The sequence below is a fragment of the Rhineura floridana genome, chromosome 2, assembly GCF_030035675.1.
Source record: "Rhineura floridana isolate rRhiFlo1 chromosome 2, rRhiFlo1.hap2, whole genome shotgun sequence".
NCBI classification, from domain to species: Eukaryota; Metazoa; Chordata; class Lepidosauria; order Squamata; family Rhineuridae; genus Rhineura; species Rhineura floridana.
The window spans coordinates 11,330,554-11,348,092 of NC_084481.1; the positions used below are offsets into that span (position 1 = coordinate 11,330,554).

At 42.5% G+C, this 17,539-nt stretch overlaps 1 protein-coding gene across 3 annotated transcripts in view; it reads right to left on the reverse strand.

Moving 5' to 3' along the window:
• SH3BP4 (SH3 domain binding protein 4) overlaps nucleotides 1–17,539 on the reverse strand; it is a 55,161-nt gene that overhangs the window by 19,633 nt on the left and 17,989 nt on the right. For 2 of the 3 annotated variants that reach the window (XM_061607792.1, XM_061607793.1), the window contains exon 2: nucleotides 2,405–2,668. In XM_061607792.1, coding sequence (XP_061463776.1) covers nucleotides 2,405–2,522 — 118 coding nt within the window. In that variant the 5' untranslated portion in view covers nucleotides 2,523–2,668. Of the gene's footprint in view, nucleotides 1–2,404; nucleotides 2,669–17,539 lie in introns of those variants that run through there. The other variant, XM_061607794.1, reaches the window with a different exon arrangement.

The window sequence follows — 17,539 nt, forward strand, 5'->3', positions numbered from 1 at the left end:
GACAGGGTGCTTGCAGAGGGAGATGGAGCTCCTATAGACCACAGCAACCCCCCTCCCTGACCCTCAGGTCTACCCTGATGCTGAACCAGGTACCTTGGTGGGCATAGCTGGGAGAGACTGACTCCTCCCTGCTCACCCACCTAGGTCTTGGTTATACATGCCAGATCAGCTGCTTCATCCACAATTAAATCATGAGATCTTATTATGCACCGATCTGGCGTTTAGGAGCAGCATCCAGAGGTCTGAGAGCTGGCTGATTTGGCAACCAACAAAGTTCCACTGGGGCAAAGTTTTCCATTTCTGGATCAAGGTTATTTCTAGTAACCATTAAGTCTATCTGAGTCTTGTATCCACTGACTGAATTCCAAAGCAGAATCATGTAGCAAATATAGCTGGTGAAACAGTACACAATACTTTGGTTATGGGCATGCCTAGCATGCCATTTCCTATGAGGAACTCACAAATTCATCAAGCACTGCATACTTGTACCTCAATATGCTACTGCACCTGACATTCCTCCTCCATACCAAGCTATGCACAGTTCTCTTGAACAGAAGACATTAAATCACTTGGGGAAGGGGGCAGGCAAAGTACTACCTACTCTGCTGCAGCTCTCATACATGTAATATGGGAACCACAATGTCAGCCTACTATATGACTGCTTTAAAATCATGCAGAAAGCTGCCTGTCTTCAAACCAGAAATCCTTCTACGATTGTACCACTTCAGAGTAAAAGTAGGGGATAACACACACGAATGATCCTTGAAGTAAAATTTACCATGTTCTTGGTCACCCAGTGAGTTCATGCTGAAGCTGAGATCTACACAAGGACTTTCACCTTATGGCTCAAGCAGTTACCCACAGCAGTACTGCCCTTGCAACGCTGTCTGAGTATGCTCTTGATGCCCTTTCTATTGTGATGAGATTTAAAAAAAGAAAAAAAAGAATGTCCTTGGATTCTCAAATGGTATGTATCACCATGAAAGCTACTTCTACTTCTTGAGGACAAATGCTATTGAGCAGGGGTGGGTAACCTTCTGGGGGCCACATGATCGCTGTCAGCAGCACTGGAGGCCAAAGTGAGTAAAGCAACTACTGTACTGTAAATGTTACCATTGTGCAGTGGACTAGTTAATAACATACTCACACACCTCTCTGTATCCTCCACCCGGGAAAAAAAAAGAATTTAAGGCATCATGACATCTGATTGAAATCATGGCTTGCAATTGTCTGACAAGCCAGAGTCACAAACCATGGACTGAATGGATTTGCAAACCATAGCTTGTGGTAAATGGCTTATGGTGACTAGAAACGGGGTCTTTTCACATTTGCACCCTGTTTATAGAACTCCCTTTTCAAAGAGATTTGCTTGGTACCTTTTTTAATTGAATTGAATTTTCAGCACCAAGTTAAAAATTTAACCAGGCCTTTCACCGTTGCGTGTTTAATATCAAACACCTTTTAGACCTTCGTTTTAATGCTACACTGTCACATTAATCAATTGTTCTGCTCTTAAATATAACATAAGAGCAGCCTCCTGGATCAGGCCAATGGCCCATCTAGTGCAGCATCCTGTTCTCACAGTGGCCAACCCGATGCCCCTTATGGGAACCCTGCAAGCAGCACCCTCCTTCCCTCCTGCAGTTTCCAGGAAGTGATATTTGGAAGAATGCTCCAACTATGGAGGCAGAGCATAGCCATCATGGCTAGTAGCCACTGATAACCTTATCCTCTTTTAAAGCCATCCACATTGGTGGCCATCGTTGCCTCTAGTGTGAGAGAATCCCATAGTTTTAACTACGTGTTGTGTGAAGAAGTACTCTCTTTTGCCTGTCCCGAATCTTCCAACATTTCAGCTTCGTTGAATGTCCGTGATTTCGTGTTATGAAAAAACCTTTCTCTATCCACTTTCTCCTTGCCATGCATAATTTTATACATTTCTATCATGTCACCTCTTACCCGCCTTTTCTCTAAACTAAAAAGCCCCATATTATGCAACCTTTCCTCATATAGAAAGGTTGTTTTCTTTATTAGGATTGGTTTGTTTTGGTTGATGCAAACTGCTTTGGGAGGCTTGCTGTCCGAGGAGTGGGGCAAAAATATCTCAAACAAAAACAAAAACACGGTTTGGCATGATGTCTGTGTGTAGTCACGCCTAGCACTACACCTTTAGAAGCTGCTACACCTGGAGTTTGGAGTCTTGAACAGATTTGGGGAGGGGTATGCAGAAAAGCAATTATAAACCACAGTTTGCCCACTATACATCTGGAAGCCAAAGACATAACAGCACAAGCCATGAGGTAGTGCAGTTTCTATACTGTCATGTGCATAGAGAATCCCTTCTTTTGTAGGCACTCTGAATTTGGTGCTCCAACTTACAAACAAAAAACAACATACCACTCACCTTTGACAGAACTGAAGCTGGGTTCTGAGAATTCTTCACTCAGATCAATCAGTGTCCCCTCAGATTTGCACCGTGGGAGGCCACTGGCATTGGCAGCACGAATCCTCTGGGCTGCCATCTTGAGTTATGTGCCCTTCCCTGAGAAGCTAATGGACCATCTTCTCTAGAAGACTTGTGGCAAACGTTGTGCCATTTATTTTCAGTGATTCTAAGCTACCAACGTGTTTAGGGCATCATTCAATTTTTATGCAACTTCAGAAAAATCTGTAAAAAAAAAAGAACAAAATGATTAAAACATGGGCCTTTTCAGTAGTGGCCCCCGAACTGTGGAACAGTCTCCCTGATGAGGTGCGCCTGGCGCCGACGCTACTATCTTTTCGGCGCCAGGTGAAAACCTTTTTATACTCCCAGGCATTTTAAAGTGTATTTTAAACAGCATTTCCGTATTTTGGATGTTGTTTGGTTCGTTATTGTTTGTTTGTTTTTTATTATTTATTGTATTTATTGTATTTATATATTGTGCTTGTTTTTATCTTTTTGTACACCGCCCAGAGAGCTTTCGGGCTTAGGGCGGTATATAAATTAAACTAAATAAATAAATAAATAAATGGTTTCCCTTATATATTTTCAACTTTGTCATACAAGTATATTATAAAAAAAGCTTGCCTTTCTCAAATTAAAAGTTTTCATTCTAAAAAAAAAATCTAAGTGCATTATTGTCGGAAGGCAGAGCTGGGGTCCCAATCCCGGGGAGCTGGATCCCGGAGAGTTGGGAGAAGAGTATTTGGATGGATGGCAGAGGGAAGGGGGAGGAACTTCCCCCCTTTGGAGCGAAGACGAAACAGAGGAACTGCCAGTGATAAGGTCGCTTAGCAACGGGGAGCCTGAGCCCTCCCTGGACATTCTCACGCCTCCCCCTCTTTCAGGCTCAGAGCAAGAGGGGGAAGAGGGAGGGCTGCTCACAGCCGAAAAGCAGGGAGGCAGTTTACCATCAGCCCCTCCCCTATCCCCCATCCTGGAATCGGAAACTTCAGAAGAGGAGAGGGTGATGCTTCCCCCCTCACCGCGCACACGCAGACAGCTGAAAAGACAGGAGAGAAGGGGGGGAAGGCGGGCAGTACCTGAGGGGCAGTTAAGGAGGAGCGAAAGATTGCGTGCCCGTTTGGCCCCTTCTTAAAGAACAGGCGGGAAGAAGTCCCTTGCTCTGTCAACTTTCTCCCAATGCCGCAGGACCTGTATCCCTGTATTGCTTCATGAGAAAACACAGTCTTTGTTTGGACATTACCCTAATAAAACACAAATTAACTACAGCCATTGGTCTGGTTCCTGAGTCACATGCTGGGCCTGGCAATTATTTTACTACCACAAATAATTTGGATAACAGTAGAATCCAATGATCTGCTTATCACATTTCATGTGGCCATCAGACAAAAGCTGCTGTGTGACATACAGAGACCTGTTTCCCCTCTGCAAGTACCATATTGCCCAATTTAACATGTTGATCTAGCTTTATACAACATCTGCTCAAGTCAGTCTCATATAGAAGGAATAGAAGCTAGCATGATCTTCAGAAATGTAGAGACGCATAACATCCCATCCAGGACAACCAGAGGCAGACTTGAACTTTGACCAGTATGCCTTCCAGAAAGTGTAAGACTTCTTTATTCTAATTGCCTTCCAGTGGCCAGGGAAGGATAGAACAAAATATACAGGGTTGGTTATCCTCCAGGACTCCAACTCTCAGCGTCCTCAGCCATTGGTCATGGTGGCTGAGGCTGATGGGAATTGGGAGTCCAGCAACATCTAGAGGACCACAGGATAGCCAACCTTGCCCTATACCATTATCAACCCCCACGCCTTTGGCATGAAGTGAAAAAACATGTATTCACTGCACTCTTTCTGTTTATCATACAACTACTTAAATTGTATGGGCTCCTTCAGGTGGAAGGGTAGGATATAAATTCAATATATAAATAAATAAATCAGCTCAGGCAGACTCAGTAATTGCTTTCCACAAAAGTAACCTGAGTCTCAAAACGTCGTAACTATTTTCCAACTCTTTAAATTTATGCTGCTTTCCCTGTTATTTAAAAGAACGATATTACTCTTTTATTCTTCCCTAGTAGCCAGTTTGGATAGCAGGACCACCATTTTGGACCTTCCACTAGAAATTCCTAGGATGGTATGGCAGCTTTGAAATACTATTATAGCTCAGCTTCCTGAACATTAAGCCAATTCATATATTTAGCTGCCAGGGCACCATGAACAAAGGTATCTTCTTCCTCCTCCTCAGGATTCATTAGTAAAGTGTGTCATGGTGCCATAAATGTATTTACAAGTTTCATTCAATCCCTTGCGCATTTCAGGATGGAATGAGGAGCGTTGGACATCTTAACACAACCGATCCCCCAAGAAGTCAGTGCAGAAGTGGGAGAATGGCGCCTCGAGTCATAACAACAGAAACTGCCTTATCTCCTGCACACATTCACATCAATTGCCCTCTACTGGTGGGAAAAGAAACAACCCTATATAAATATAACTATATAAAACTACACAAAAATAAATATATTACATAACAAGCATTTTTGTGAGGAGTTTACAGCTGTGTTAAAACCCAATGGTGAACAGGATAGACATGGGAGCTGCACTGAATGTGGGTTATACTGTGAAGTTCCATGGCCAAAACTGCACGCTGAGTAAAGCTGGTATACAAAAATCAAAGTTATGTTGCCGTTGAGAACAACTCCTTAGAGAGGACCTTCCCTGTCGTGGTCTAACTAGTTCAAAATACACACACACACAGACACATAATGGCATAGATTTCTTTTGGCCGTTTTATAAGGTTCCCATGAATGCACATGCTGCTTGCACCAGTGGATCAGGCTTTTTGGAAATTTGTTTTGGACTGCTGCTTAGATTTAGCGTAGATAAAGTACAAACGAGGAAATTCAATTCATCGGGTAAAAATACAAGGAAGTACACACGGTCACATTTTCCAGAAGCTTCTCATTGGAGCAAGCCAGAGACCCAAGTAATTGAACTGTGATTTAGCCATGTGAGCCGACAGTAGCTAGTTATTCTACAGAGGTTTTTTTAAGCCTGAGCATTTGGCTGCTCTCCATAAACGCTTCCCACATTTAATATTCTAGTACAAGAGATACATAAAGTGTGACAATAATTATGACCCTACCTAGTAACCGCTGTGATTATGGCCCTGGTCAAAACTTTTGCCCACTAGCAATGTATTTTCTGTAGTCAAAAGTGATTCCACACAAGTCCATGTTTATGAACATTAAATTACTATTTTAGTTAATTAAAATTGATATGAATAAAGTTAATAGGCTGGATTCAAAGAATTGTAAGCAGAAAGGAAGTAGCTACTAACGCTTTTCAAGAAATATTGGTGCTAATAAATAGAGCTACTATACGCAACTTCTGCAGTCATAGTTCTGTTTCTGCATGCACAAGCTCCTGTGTAACTGGGAGGACATCTTTGGGTTAAGGTTTGGTTTCTTACACAATCGTTCATTGTGAGGTGAAAAGCTACCCCTTTGAGAGCAAAGATGTCCCCTCACACCTGGGGCTCCTCTGGTTCCAGCCCATGGGTTTGTTCTATTGATAGTTTACTGAGGTTTCCAGTTTTTGTTTTACAAAGTACAACAGATCCCCTTCCCCTCCTTGGTTAGCCAAAGCCCTGCCAAACCCACCCACTCCTACTAGCTGGACAGAAAATAGAAATGAACAACAGGGAACAATGTAGAGTATGAAGTCAGGTAAGTACAGAATAGATTAGGAAGGATCTATTCCTATGCACTCTGTCCTCAGACCCCTTTGGCTCTAGAGCAGCCTTTCCCAACCAGTGTGCCTCCAGATGTTGTTGGACCACAACTCCCATCAGCCTCAGCCAGCATTGCCAATGGTCAGGAAAGATGGGAATTGTGGTCCAACAACATCTGGAGGCACACTGGTTGGGAAAGGCTGCTCTAGAGGCATTACTGGGTGGAGAGCTCCAGAAACCTGCTCCAAATGTCATGGAAACGTACTTCTTTATGCAGATTGCTGAATAGGACTTTTGTCATGAGCTGCAGTTACCAAAGGTCTCATATCCAATCCTCAGCCCATGATATATTGAAGAGTTTTTCATTACACCGTTCCAACCCATTGCTTTAATTTTGATTCTACCACCAGGTTTCCTTGTCAAAAAGTAACTGTAACTGAGTATTACACTTCACCTTAAACATCTGCACTACAGAGTCAAAAATTTGCTTCTATCAGAAATCTAAACACAGTCCTGTTTCAGCCTACTGGAATAAAAAGAAACAGGCTGGAATCCAAAAGGAAAAACAGCAGGAGATAAACCCACAAACATACATGCCAAACAACCTGCAGGCATCATGATGGGCAGCAACACTAACCTGAACTCTGTTCGGTCATGTCACTGCTGCTTACCAGGAGAGAAGGGTAGGGAAACACAGCAGAAAGGTCTACGTGGTGCTAACACACCAGCAGGAGTGCTGGATTGGCTCCGCCAGGGTGTCTGCACTGCATTGACCTCGCCGCCACCTCCCCCCTTCACCTGCCTGCAAGTAACAGCAACGCAACCCATCTGAAGTCAGGTGAGCACCACTGTCCCACCACACCGTCCACCACTGCAAATAATCCAAATACTAACACATTAGAAACAAGAGTCTTCTGGTGTCTTAAAGGCTAACTATTTTATCATGGGATAAGCATTCATGGCCCAGCCCCAAGATTGGGTGGTGGACACTGGGCAGAGGGGAAGCCCCTTTCCTTTCCAAAAGGAAAACATTGTGAACAGTATCATTCTTTTTCAGGGTTTCCCCCATCTTTTTCTTCTACAGCAGGCACATGTAGCCTCCCACCCAAATTTAAACCAAAGCCTATCACTGGCCACATCCATACCAGACCTTTATTTCACTTTAGACAGTCATGGCGTCTCCCAAAGAATCCTGGAAAGTGTATAGTTAGTGAAGGGTGCTGAGAGTTGCTAGGAGATGCCCTGTTCCCCTCACAGACCTTCAGTCAGAGTGGCTGACTCTTAAACCACTCTGGTCACTGTAGCTCTGTCAGTGGAACAGGAATTTCCTCTCAGCACCCTTCACAAACTACACTTCCCAGGATTCTTTGGGGGAAGCCATGACTGTCTAAAGTGAAATAAAGGTCTGGTGTGGGTGTGGCCCCCTGATTAGGCAAGCCAAGCAGCTGTGAGTCTGGCTTTTAGAACACTGACAGTTAGTTCTTACTGAGCATGCCCGCCGTTATTATTAAGTTCAATGCTAAATTTCTTAAATTAATTAAAAATCAGCCAGGCATTTTTTAAAACTTTTAAGCTGCAGAAGATGAAGGTCAGAGTATGGGGCAAGGTCAGTAACAGGATTACAGGTACTCTGTGAACATGGCTGATTTTTAATTAATTTCCACCAATTATGAGAACTCTGACAGAAAAAAGTCCACAAGGGGGTCTGGTTTCTCTCTCTCTCTCTCTCTCCCTCCCCCTCTCCCTCCCCCTCTCCCCCTCCCCCTCCCCCTCCCCCTCTCCCTCTCCCTCTCTCTCCACTTTGAACTCTTGATTCTCTCTGATTGTTTGTGTATCGCCATGAAAATTTAGAGGGTTGTTAAGCAAGCGTTTCTGAGTTCAGGACTGTAAGTTTTGTAACGTTTTGTTTTGAAATGAGCTCATGGGAAGCATCAGAATGGTATGGGGGTATTTTCAATTTAACATTGCGGAATGCGAAAAATCCATGCTGACTATAGTATACAGCCATGAGAGAATACACACACACACACGGTTTGTGGGGCAAAAGAAGGGGAAAATGGAGAGAAGTGAGGTCAGAGGGAAATAAAATGCAAACAGTATTAGCTATGTGAAAGCAAATTACAGTGACAATTAACAAGGCTGTGCTGGTGATAACACAAACATGGCAAGCTAATTAACACAAAGTATAATAAAAATCTTGTCATTTTTATTCAAGTTGCAGATAAAATGCAATACACCAGCTTCATGCTGGAGTTTCTCTTCAAAGCTCCTTTGTTCATGGCCAAAGCATGAGCCACCTTAAGGTCAGTTACCAAGTGACCTGGTACGCTGAAATGTTCTGCTGGTTTCTGGATATTGCCATTTCAGATGCCAGTTTTGTGCCCGTTTATTCTTTCACTTAACCGCAGTTTTGTCATGTCATCCAAATTGACAAACTGTATTCAAAACAAGTCAACCTGAATCAACAGCTTAGGGCTTTTGTAGCCATTCATCAGTCATAACAAGATTATTTTAAACCACTACTTTAAAAAAGCATTCTGAAAGACAAAACACATCGTAAGAGATTTTGTGTTTATATTTTCCCCAAATTGCCAGTTTTTCTATTGAGAAAAACCTTCCCTCACCCCAAATCTTTCTCTTTTCCTGGGCCTTCTCCTGTCTCGTGGTGTCCCTTTACTTCTGGGCCACACCTGCTAGGTATCCAATTTTTTTTCTTAAGATATGGCAGCCCCCATCCCATGAATCTCAAGCTGGAGAACCGGCAACCCTGCTCCATGATCTTATGTAGAACAATTTTGATCTTTATATGCAGTAGGGCCAGTAGCGGCTCTAGGTTAGAATCCCGCATTAAATATTTAACATATTAATGTTCATTTCATTTTTATGTTAAAAATTAAAAGAGATTCATGTCTCCTAAATGTCCATGACTTCTCCTTCTCTTCAAATCTCCTCTGCTTGCCAGAATGAGAGTGGGTCAAGTGCCCTTTGCCTTACCTTTAGCCAAGAATAACCCAGCACCGAAAAGCCTTCCAATGAACCAGGCTAATACTCCTAACATGTGTGACATTAACCAAGTATTCTGAATGATTTTAAATGTAAACACAGTAGCTAGACATCATTAGCAGAATTTCAGCCATCTTTCAACATGTTCCTGACTACATAGCAAAACAGCGGGAGGGTAAACCTAGCCTATCATGCTCACTCTTCATAGCTACTGTGAGAAACACAAGCAGGCCTTTCCATTTGCTTATATTTACAGCATCTCTCTGACCGCATCATCTTTGGAGGCTCATGATCCTAAGGAAATATCCTCTTGTTCCTTGCAGCCAAAGAAGCCCTGGCTGAGGGGGTAAGGGGTTTCAAGACAAAAAAACACCCAAATATACATTTAAAGCCCCAGGATTAGAGAAATAATTGAAAAGACCCATATCCATCTCTCATAGCTCACTATCTCACTGAACTGAGTAAGAATATAGGCACCGCTTAAATGTAGCTCCTAGTCCCACACTGAGATATTACGTTTTCCCTAGTTCTAATGAGTCGCTGAGTTACTGATCACTCAAATCAGTCATAGTTCATATTTGCAGGTTTCCTGGGTTAACAAGGCAACAATAAAAACGTTTCAAAAATAGGACTGAAATTATAAGCTTGTCTAGCATGAAAGACATTTCAATTTTACTTCCTTTGCCTTTTTCACTCTTACCTTGTAATGCTAGAGAGCCAGTGTGGTGTAGTGGTTAAGGTGTTGGACTATGACCTGGGAGACCAGGGTTCGAATCCCCACACAGCCAGCTCACTGGGTGATATTGGGCCAGTCACTGCCTCTCAGCCTCAGAGGAAGGCAATGATAAACCCCCTCTGAATACCGCTTACCATGAAAACCCTATTCATAGGGTCAACTTAAGTCGGGATTGACTGAAGGAAGTCCATTTCCATTTTTGTAATGCTAAGACTAACAAATAGCCAATCTAGTTCTGCATTAGTTGGCATATCCTAGTATACTCCTATGCTGCTTCACACACTGTAGTTTTTGAAAAAGAAATTTAGCCCCTTATTTCCCCGTGACCCAGGCTTCAAAATGATGGGGAGATGGAAAATGAAAGGATACCACAGATTGCACCCAACAGTGCCATACCATTTGCAGAAGAGCTTTGAATCCAATGGGGCTTCCAACTAATGGGGGGAGGAAGAAGGGGAGGTGATTTTTGCCTGTTCCCCCAAAAATTGTGGGAGCTGGCATGGAGCACCGCAGGGGGAAATGGCACCCCCCCACACACCTCTTTTCCCTTCTCCCACTGGATCAAAATCTGCCACAAACAGAAGGATAGCACTGGATGTTATCCATTAATTTCTAACCAAGATACAATGAAGCGATCCCTTTTCACACATGAAAGCAAATCCTTTTGGTGTAGAAGAGAAACTGCCAATGGTGACACCCCATTTTCAGACTGTATACTGGAGCATTGCTAGGCTGAATATAGCACTAATTAAACAGCACTAAAAGCAGGTTTGGAATTGCTTCTCAGCTAATTGTCTGCAGGAAATGAAGGCTCCAATTCTCCATCTGTGATTCAAGACAGGTAAAAGAAAATACTTCTTCATACAGCACACAGTTAACTGTGGAATTTGCTCCCACAAGAGGCAGCGATGGACACCAACTTGGATTTAGATAATTTCACAGAGGACAAAGCTATCAATAGCTCTGCATTTTCTATCTCCACCGCTGAAGTCAATATGCCCCTGAATAACTGTTGCTGGCAGGGAGAGTGCAGCAGTGCTCAGGTCCTGCTTGCGGGCTTCCCCCAGGCACCTGGTTGGCCACTGGGAGAACAGGATGCTGGACTAGATGGGCCACTTCATAACTTCTCTTTAGAACTATGTTTTGAAAACTGAAAAAAATGTCCTCACTCTCTTCAATTTACATTTGAGGCATCATGATATATAACACTTCATTGTGTCACATGTCAGATATGTGAAAAAGGGGGGGAACACACTTTGAGAAGAGGAAGATAACCTAGTTGTTACCAAAAACAGCTGTAGAACATGATCAAGATTTCAAAGCTAAATAAGTAATGGTAAGTTATAAAATATCAGGTTGAAGACCATTTCTTAAATTGAGAAAGACTTCGTTTCTAACGTAAGACTGGGTAGGATTCAACCCTGCCTCAGATTTACACCATCTGATCTGCAAAGGGTCAGATGCTTGATGCTTAGGATTTACCCCTACAACCCTAGATGCCTCTAGGGGCTAACCGTGATTACTCAAGCATTATTCAAAGCAGTTGTTTTGAGCTGCTTTCTGTTCACCCAATCATGCTACCAAATGCACAATAATGTGGAGAAAGTATTGCCTATATCAGGAGTGAGAAACCTTTTTGGCTCAGCAGGCCAGATCCTCATCTCCTTCCAGTCCGCTGGCCAGCATTGGCAGGACAACCTACCTGTCAATTGTATGATGTCATAATGACATCAGGTGACTGATGCCTGTCAAAGTCCCTTGTGCAGTGCTTCCCAAATACCCACCAGCTGACTCTACATGTTCCACCAATCCACACACTTTGTAGAGATTTCTATTATTACGTGGCACCAACAGAAAGACAGAGAGTAAGCCACTTGGCTCCCCATTTGTTAACTGTAGGCAGCAGGGAGCCACCACCAGCTCTCCGTCACCACTGATACAAGAAGGCTAAACAGTTTTGCCACAAAGAACTGTCAAAGTCACATCTGCAGAGAAATCCATACCAGAACTCTGACAAATGAAATTAGGATTACTCTAATTAATGACACAGCTGACTCTGATGGATATAAATTAAGAATGGATTCACCTTTTTAAAGAGCTATTTACAACTCTGACTAATATGGCAAATTGCAGCAAGGCTATGGGTGGAACTACACATTATATAGTTCCTTGCTGCCACTGTCCTTGCCACCCTGGGCTCCTCTTGGGAGGAAGGGCGGGTTATAAATCTCATAAATAAATAAATGTGTATGGCTTCCCTTTTCTTTCTGAATACAGTGCAGGTGCTGAGGTTGCAATTTAAAGTGGAAGATGGGCCCAGGAAAATAAGAGCTTCTCAGCCCTTTCCCCTCATACTGATTTGGTGTTGAAAATGCCTTTACAAAATATGTGTCTAACGGTACTGTTTTCCTGTCTGTGTGTGCGTGTGGGGAGGTGTTAACATAAAAATGTCATAGGGGTGAATTAAGCAGCCCCTCTCTTCCCACACAGAATCTCTGTTTCATATTGCAGTGTGATCAGCCACCTTGCATTAAAAAGTTTTTTTAAAAACATGAAAGTAAACTCCTTGTGGTTTCTTAGCCTGTAAATAAGCAGTCTGCATGGCCAAGTTAAGTTCAATTAGCTGAAAAAATGGTTCCTGAAAATGAGCAAATACTTAACACTGTAGTGATGGAGAGGCAAGACCTTTACCAAATGGGAGCATGGCAATGGGAAGCAACTGAGCACAGGCTAGGCAGAGGTTGAACACGGCAAAACTTCAGAAGGTAGTTTACTTTAGGGACAAAGAAAATGCAGCCCACTATTGGGATTTTAACAGATAGTAATTTGGGCACTTTGTTTGGGAAGAAAGTACTACAAGTATAAGACAATGATCAGAGGTCACCAAGAGGTCCATTCGTGGATCAAGGGGAGGTGATGGCTTCTTATCTGATGGGGCCTTTGGGCAGCATGCCCTGAGTGGGCCTGTGGCAGCCTCTCTCCTTACTGCTGTTGCCATGGCCAACATTAACTTGCCAAAAGAGCCAGCAGGCAAGCAGGTGAGAAGATTATAACAAACCGAAGCAGCCTCTGCTCGCTTACCCTCTAGGTTTAGGCAGCAATTGGCATGGGACCCCAGCAGATCCGATTCTCACTGAATGCTGCCTAGAGAAAGAGAAAGGGAAGGGGAGCCAGCAGATAGCTGACATTACCTGAGTGGGTGAATGAGCAGCAGCAGTGGGCCTTTCTGAGGTTCCAATGACAGGGATGGACAGACACAGAATGGCCACCCCTGCCAAGCTAGAAAGAAATAATCACAGTAATGGAAAACTGAGTTTATGGGATGGGAGCCACACCATTTACATAGCAATACAAGTGAGGACTATAAAGAATATAAAGTTTACTTGAGTCACCAACTTGGAAGGCATGGTAAGCCAGAGAAGCAAGCCAGGATTTTAGGAAATTAGACAATATTTTACTGTGATTACAAGCACACATCTCACTGTCCTAAGTTGATATTAGTTCTGCATTGGATTGGGGTATGATTTGTGGTGGCCCAAAACACCTTGAGTTCCTTATTCATTCCTACCTATTTTAACTGTGACCGTGTGTGTGTGTGTGTGTGTGTGCGCGCGCACACCATACTGGACACTGGCTTACACACAAGGAAAGCACTGGGCCAGATGCAATTCAATGCCATCTGAAATAGGACCTTCCTGGAAATGTGGGTGTATAATTTCAGGTGGCTCAAAGTTTACTGGGTGGTACAGACCCTGCGTCCTCCCCCTGTTTTTATCACCATCTGATGTCATCATGCATTCATAAGTATTGCACATACACAACAATTTTGATGAGAGAAAATTAACTGCAGTTCTCAAAGGGCACAGACCTCCAGGGACAGACCTTTGGAGTTCAGGGACATACCAACTTTTGCGTTTTTAAAATTTCTGATAGAGATGTGTTTTGAACTTCGTGCTAATAAGGAACGGGAAACTATTAATCAATCTTAGTATAATCAGACGGACTGTAGGGGAGCCAATGAATAGTAACTGGTGACAGCAAGCATTAAGACAAAGGATGAGCTAGGTATGATCTTTAGGGATCATGAAAGGAGATATGTGCTTCCAAAAATTGCCAGACAAATTGAGCCCATGTATGATGGTATAGGTCCCAAGGTCTCAAACAAACTCTGCCCCTCCTTGGTAAACAGTAAATCCTTTAAAAGGCCATGCTCTGGTCTGATATCTAGCACTCCTTTAGCATTCTATAGCTTCTTGGCACATTCTCTGGCATCTCAGGCAAGAAGCATTGGGCAGCGGTCCTGGGCAGTTGGTGGGGTGATTCCACAGGGGCATCTGGCTGTCTGGTGGGGGTAGTCTGGGCTGATGACCCCTGGGTTGGTGTCCAAACATTATCCAACCCAAAGCCATTTTGATCCAGTAGCCAGGCTTGAACCCAGACTGGAATGACTCTAGATAATCTGCATCATCCATTAATGCCTGCAGTTGCCCTGCCTTGGCCAGTTACTACTGTAAACATTATCACTCTTGACTTTTATGATTTTTTTATTTACAAGAAGCTTGTACAGTCTCCTTGCTCCAAATGAGGTAAAGGGACTGCACATTCAGACAGAAAAAGGTGTCACTCCACAGTCAAGGTATCCAGTTTTGATCTATTGTTGCCAGGTTTGCTTTTCTTGGCAGAGTGGCTAATTTTCCCCAATAAACATGCTGTATCACTCCCATTTTCCTGAGAAAAGGCTTTCAAGCACCAGTACCCAGCTGAAGATAAGAAGCAGACCTTTATTTAATTTTGTAAATTTACAAGTATACAGGTTGAGAAGGAATTGTAAGGATGCAAGAGGAAACCCATGCAGTGCTAATTTCAAAGTACCATCAGTCTGCCACCATTCTCAAATCAGCACATACCAAATACTTTTGGACACAATAAAACATGGTTAAGCATTACACAACCTTTCCCAACCTTTGGGTCTCCAGATGTTGCTGAACTACAACTCCCACCAGCCCTAGCCAATGGTTAGGAATGATGGGAAATGCAACATCTGGGGACCCAAACATTGGGAAAAGCTGCATCACAAGAATAAGTCTATCCTCCCCTGGACTTGCATGCTCCTCAGTTCCCCTCTGGCATGGCCACAAGGAGGATATCAGAACCTTCTGCTGCACGAACTATGGTTTGAAGCTGGCTCATTTCCACTAAACTTAGTTAAGATTAACCAGTCTGTCCACGTTTGGACAGCACAATAAACAGCAATGAATCTAAAACAGAGGTGAACGTTTCCAAACTCCTGCTTGGAGTGGCAGTGCACTGAACTATGTTTTATCATTACAGTCTGAAACAGCCCAGAAAGCTTTACTGCTGCTCTGCAGCCTTCATTAGGCATTAAACTTGCTTCAAGCCAAACTACGCCTAGCCATCCTTCAAGTCTGAGGATGTATCCCATCACCATAGGTAGTGAAACAGATTGAACTGCTCTATGCTTACCTTAGAGACTATTTCCCACTTCATCAGCTTGAAAAGGCCAGAATTCTATTCTGAAACAACTATTCCGGGGGAAAGTGTTCCCTTGTGACAGGGACGGGGATCCTGTGACCCTCCAGATGTTGTTGGACTACAGTTCGTACATCAGCCCCAGCCAGCATGGCCAGTGGTCAGGGATGACGGGAGCTCTAATCCATCATCCTCTGGGAGGGGACACAGGTTTCCTATCCCTGCCCCAGGACATAGACAGCATAGCTATTATGCTTCTTGAATATAGCATTAAATGTTAGTTACCAGTAGCTGGCCTTTGTTAAAAATAACATTCTGACAAAAGAGAAATGACTTCTTTAAAAAATGGAAAGATGTCTATATTTTAAAAGGCAGCATGGAATGCACTGGATTCTGCATTTTGTGATCTGCATTTTGTCGTCTTTCCGGCAACAAGTGAAGACTGTTTTATTTCAACGGGCATTTGGGATAGAGAACGACCAGGATTAAGTGTCATAGGTTTGGTGATTACATTATATGATTTTATTATTTTAAATTGTCCGCTGTTTTTAACCTATATTTTATGGTTTTAATTTTTCTCATAGTTTAATTCTTTTTTAATAATATACTCTGTATGTTCTAATGGTGTTGTTTTTAGTTGTAAGCCGCTCTGAGTCCTATTGGAAAAAGGGCGGGGTAGAAATAAAGTTTATTATTATTATTATTATTATTATTATTATTATTATTATTATTATTATTATTATTATTAATAATAATAATAATAATAATAATAATAATAATAATAATAATATCTGGGGATTTTGCCCATTCCCTTGACCTCTCTTAGTTTTTCTGCTGAAACCATCTTATCTTCCTAATTATTCAAAGGTTAGTATTCCTGAATTGATAAATACATCTTGCAGATAAAGAAAAAGTATTAAAACCTTCAACAAACATAGAATCCAAAGCACAGACAAGGGTTCTTGTAAGTCTAGTGGCGTACCTAGCTTTCCACATAGCAGTTTATATGCATCAATGTCTTTATAACAAATACTGCATGCCATCCTAAGCCACTAGCTTGTCAGGGGTTCCTCCAATTCACACAACAACTTGTACAAGTGATGTTTTTGGCCACTGCCTGACATGAGCTGGCACACAGCATGGGGCGAAGAAAAATAGATCAATACTGCAAAGTTCCGTACTGTTCTTAACCTGCTGCATTAATTACTTACAGTAATTAAATCTTGCCTGGGATATTATTACAGGTGCAAATAAGATTTAGACACATAAGGTGTCAGATTAAAGCTAGGATATTCATTTAAGAAGGTAGTGAGCTTTCCATCCTTCCAGATTGCCCCAACTAAACAGCCAGCCAATTCTTTCCCCATAAATACAAGATTTATTATTAGTCAATACTGTTTTCACACCTCCAGAAAGGTTGATGAGTAATAACCTATAAAGCCACTCTTGATCATTATTGCAAGAAATCTTACAGAGTAAAAAGCAAGCATTAATATAGCTTGGAGGGGCAAGGGGAGTTCAGAGCACTTTATACACATTCTCTCAGTATTCTTACAAAAGCCCTATAAAGCACAGCAATATTATCACCCCATATTACAAAATAGAGACTGTAGCTAAGTGAATAATGGCTTCTGTAAGGCCACATAATGAATTAGTGGACAGTGGTGAGATCTGAGCCAGGTACTTTCTGGTTCATAGTACATAATCCACTACACAACAACAGATTATCCTTAACGCTGAATGTCAAGGACTATAGTATTCTTGGGGGTGGGGGGAGTGACTAACTTCATGAACAATCTTTTGTCAAGGAGGCGAGATGCATTTTCAGACAGGAAGATACAAGGCAGGACATTCTAATGGGCTCCCAAGACCTCCCAAAAAGCCTTTTATATGGAGATAGTTGACAGTCATACTAGAATCCTTTATTTAAATTTTGGCAGAACATCAAGCAAATGTATCAGACAACAGAAAGGGACAGCATGAAATGGTCTTAAGCCTAATGAACCACACCGATGGAGTACACAAGAAGCAGAGAAAGCCCGGTTGGCCCATCAGAAAAATTCACAACCAGAATGCCCCAAAACAGTGAGCAAGTTTTTGAGTTCTCCAGAACTCTTCATCAGGTTGG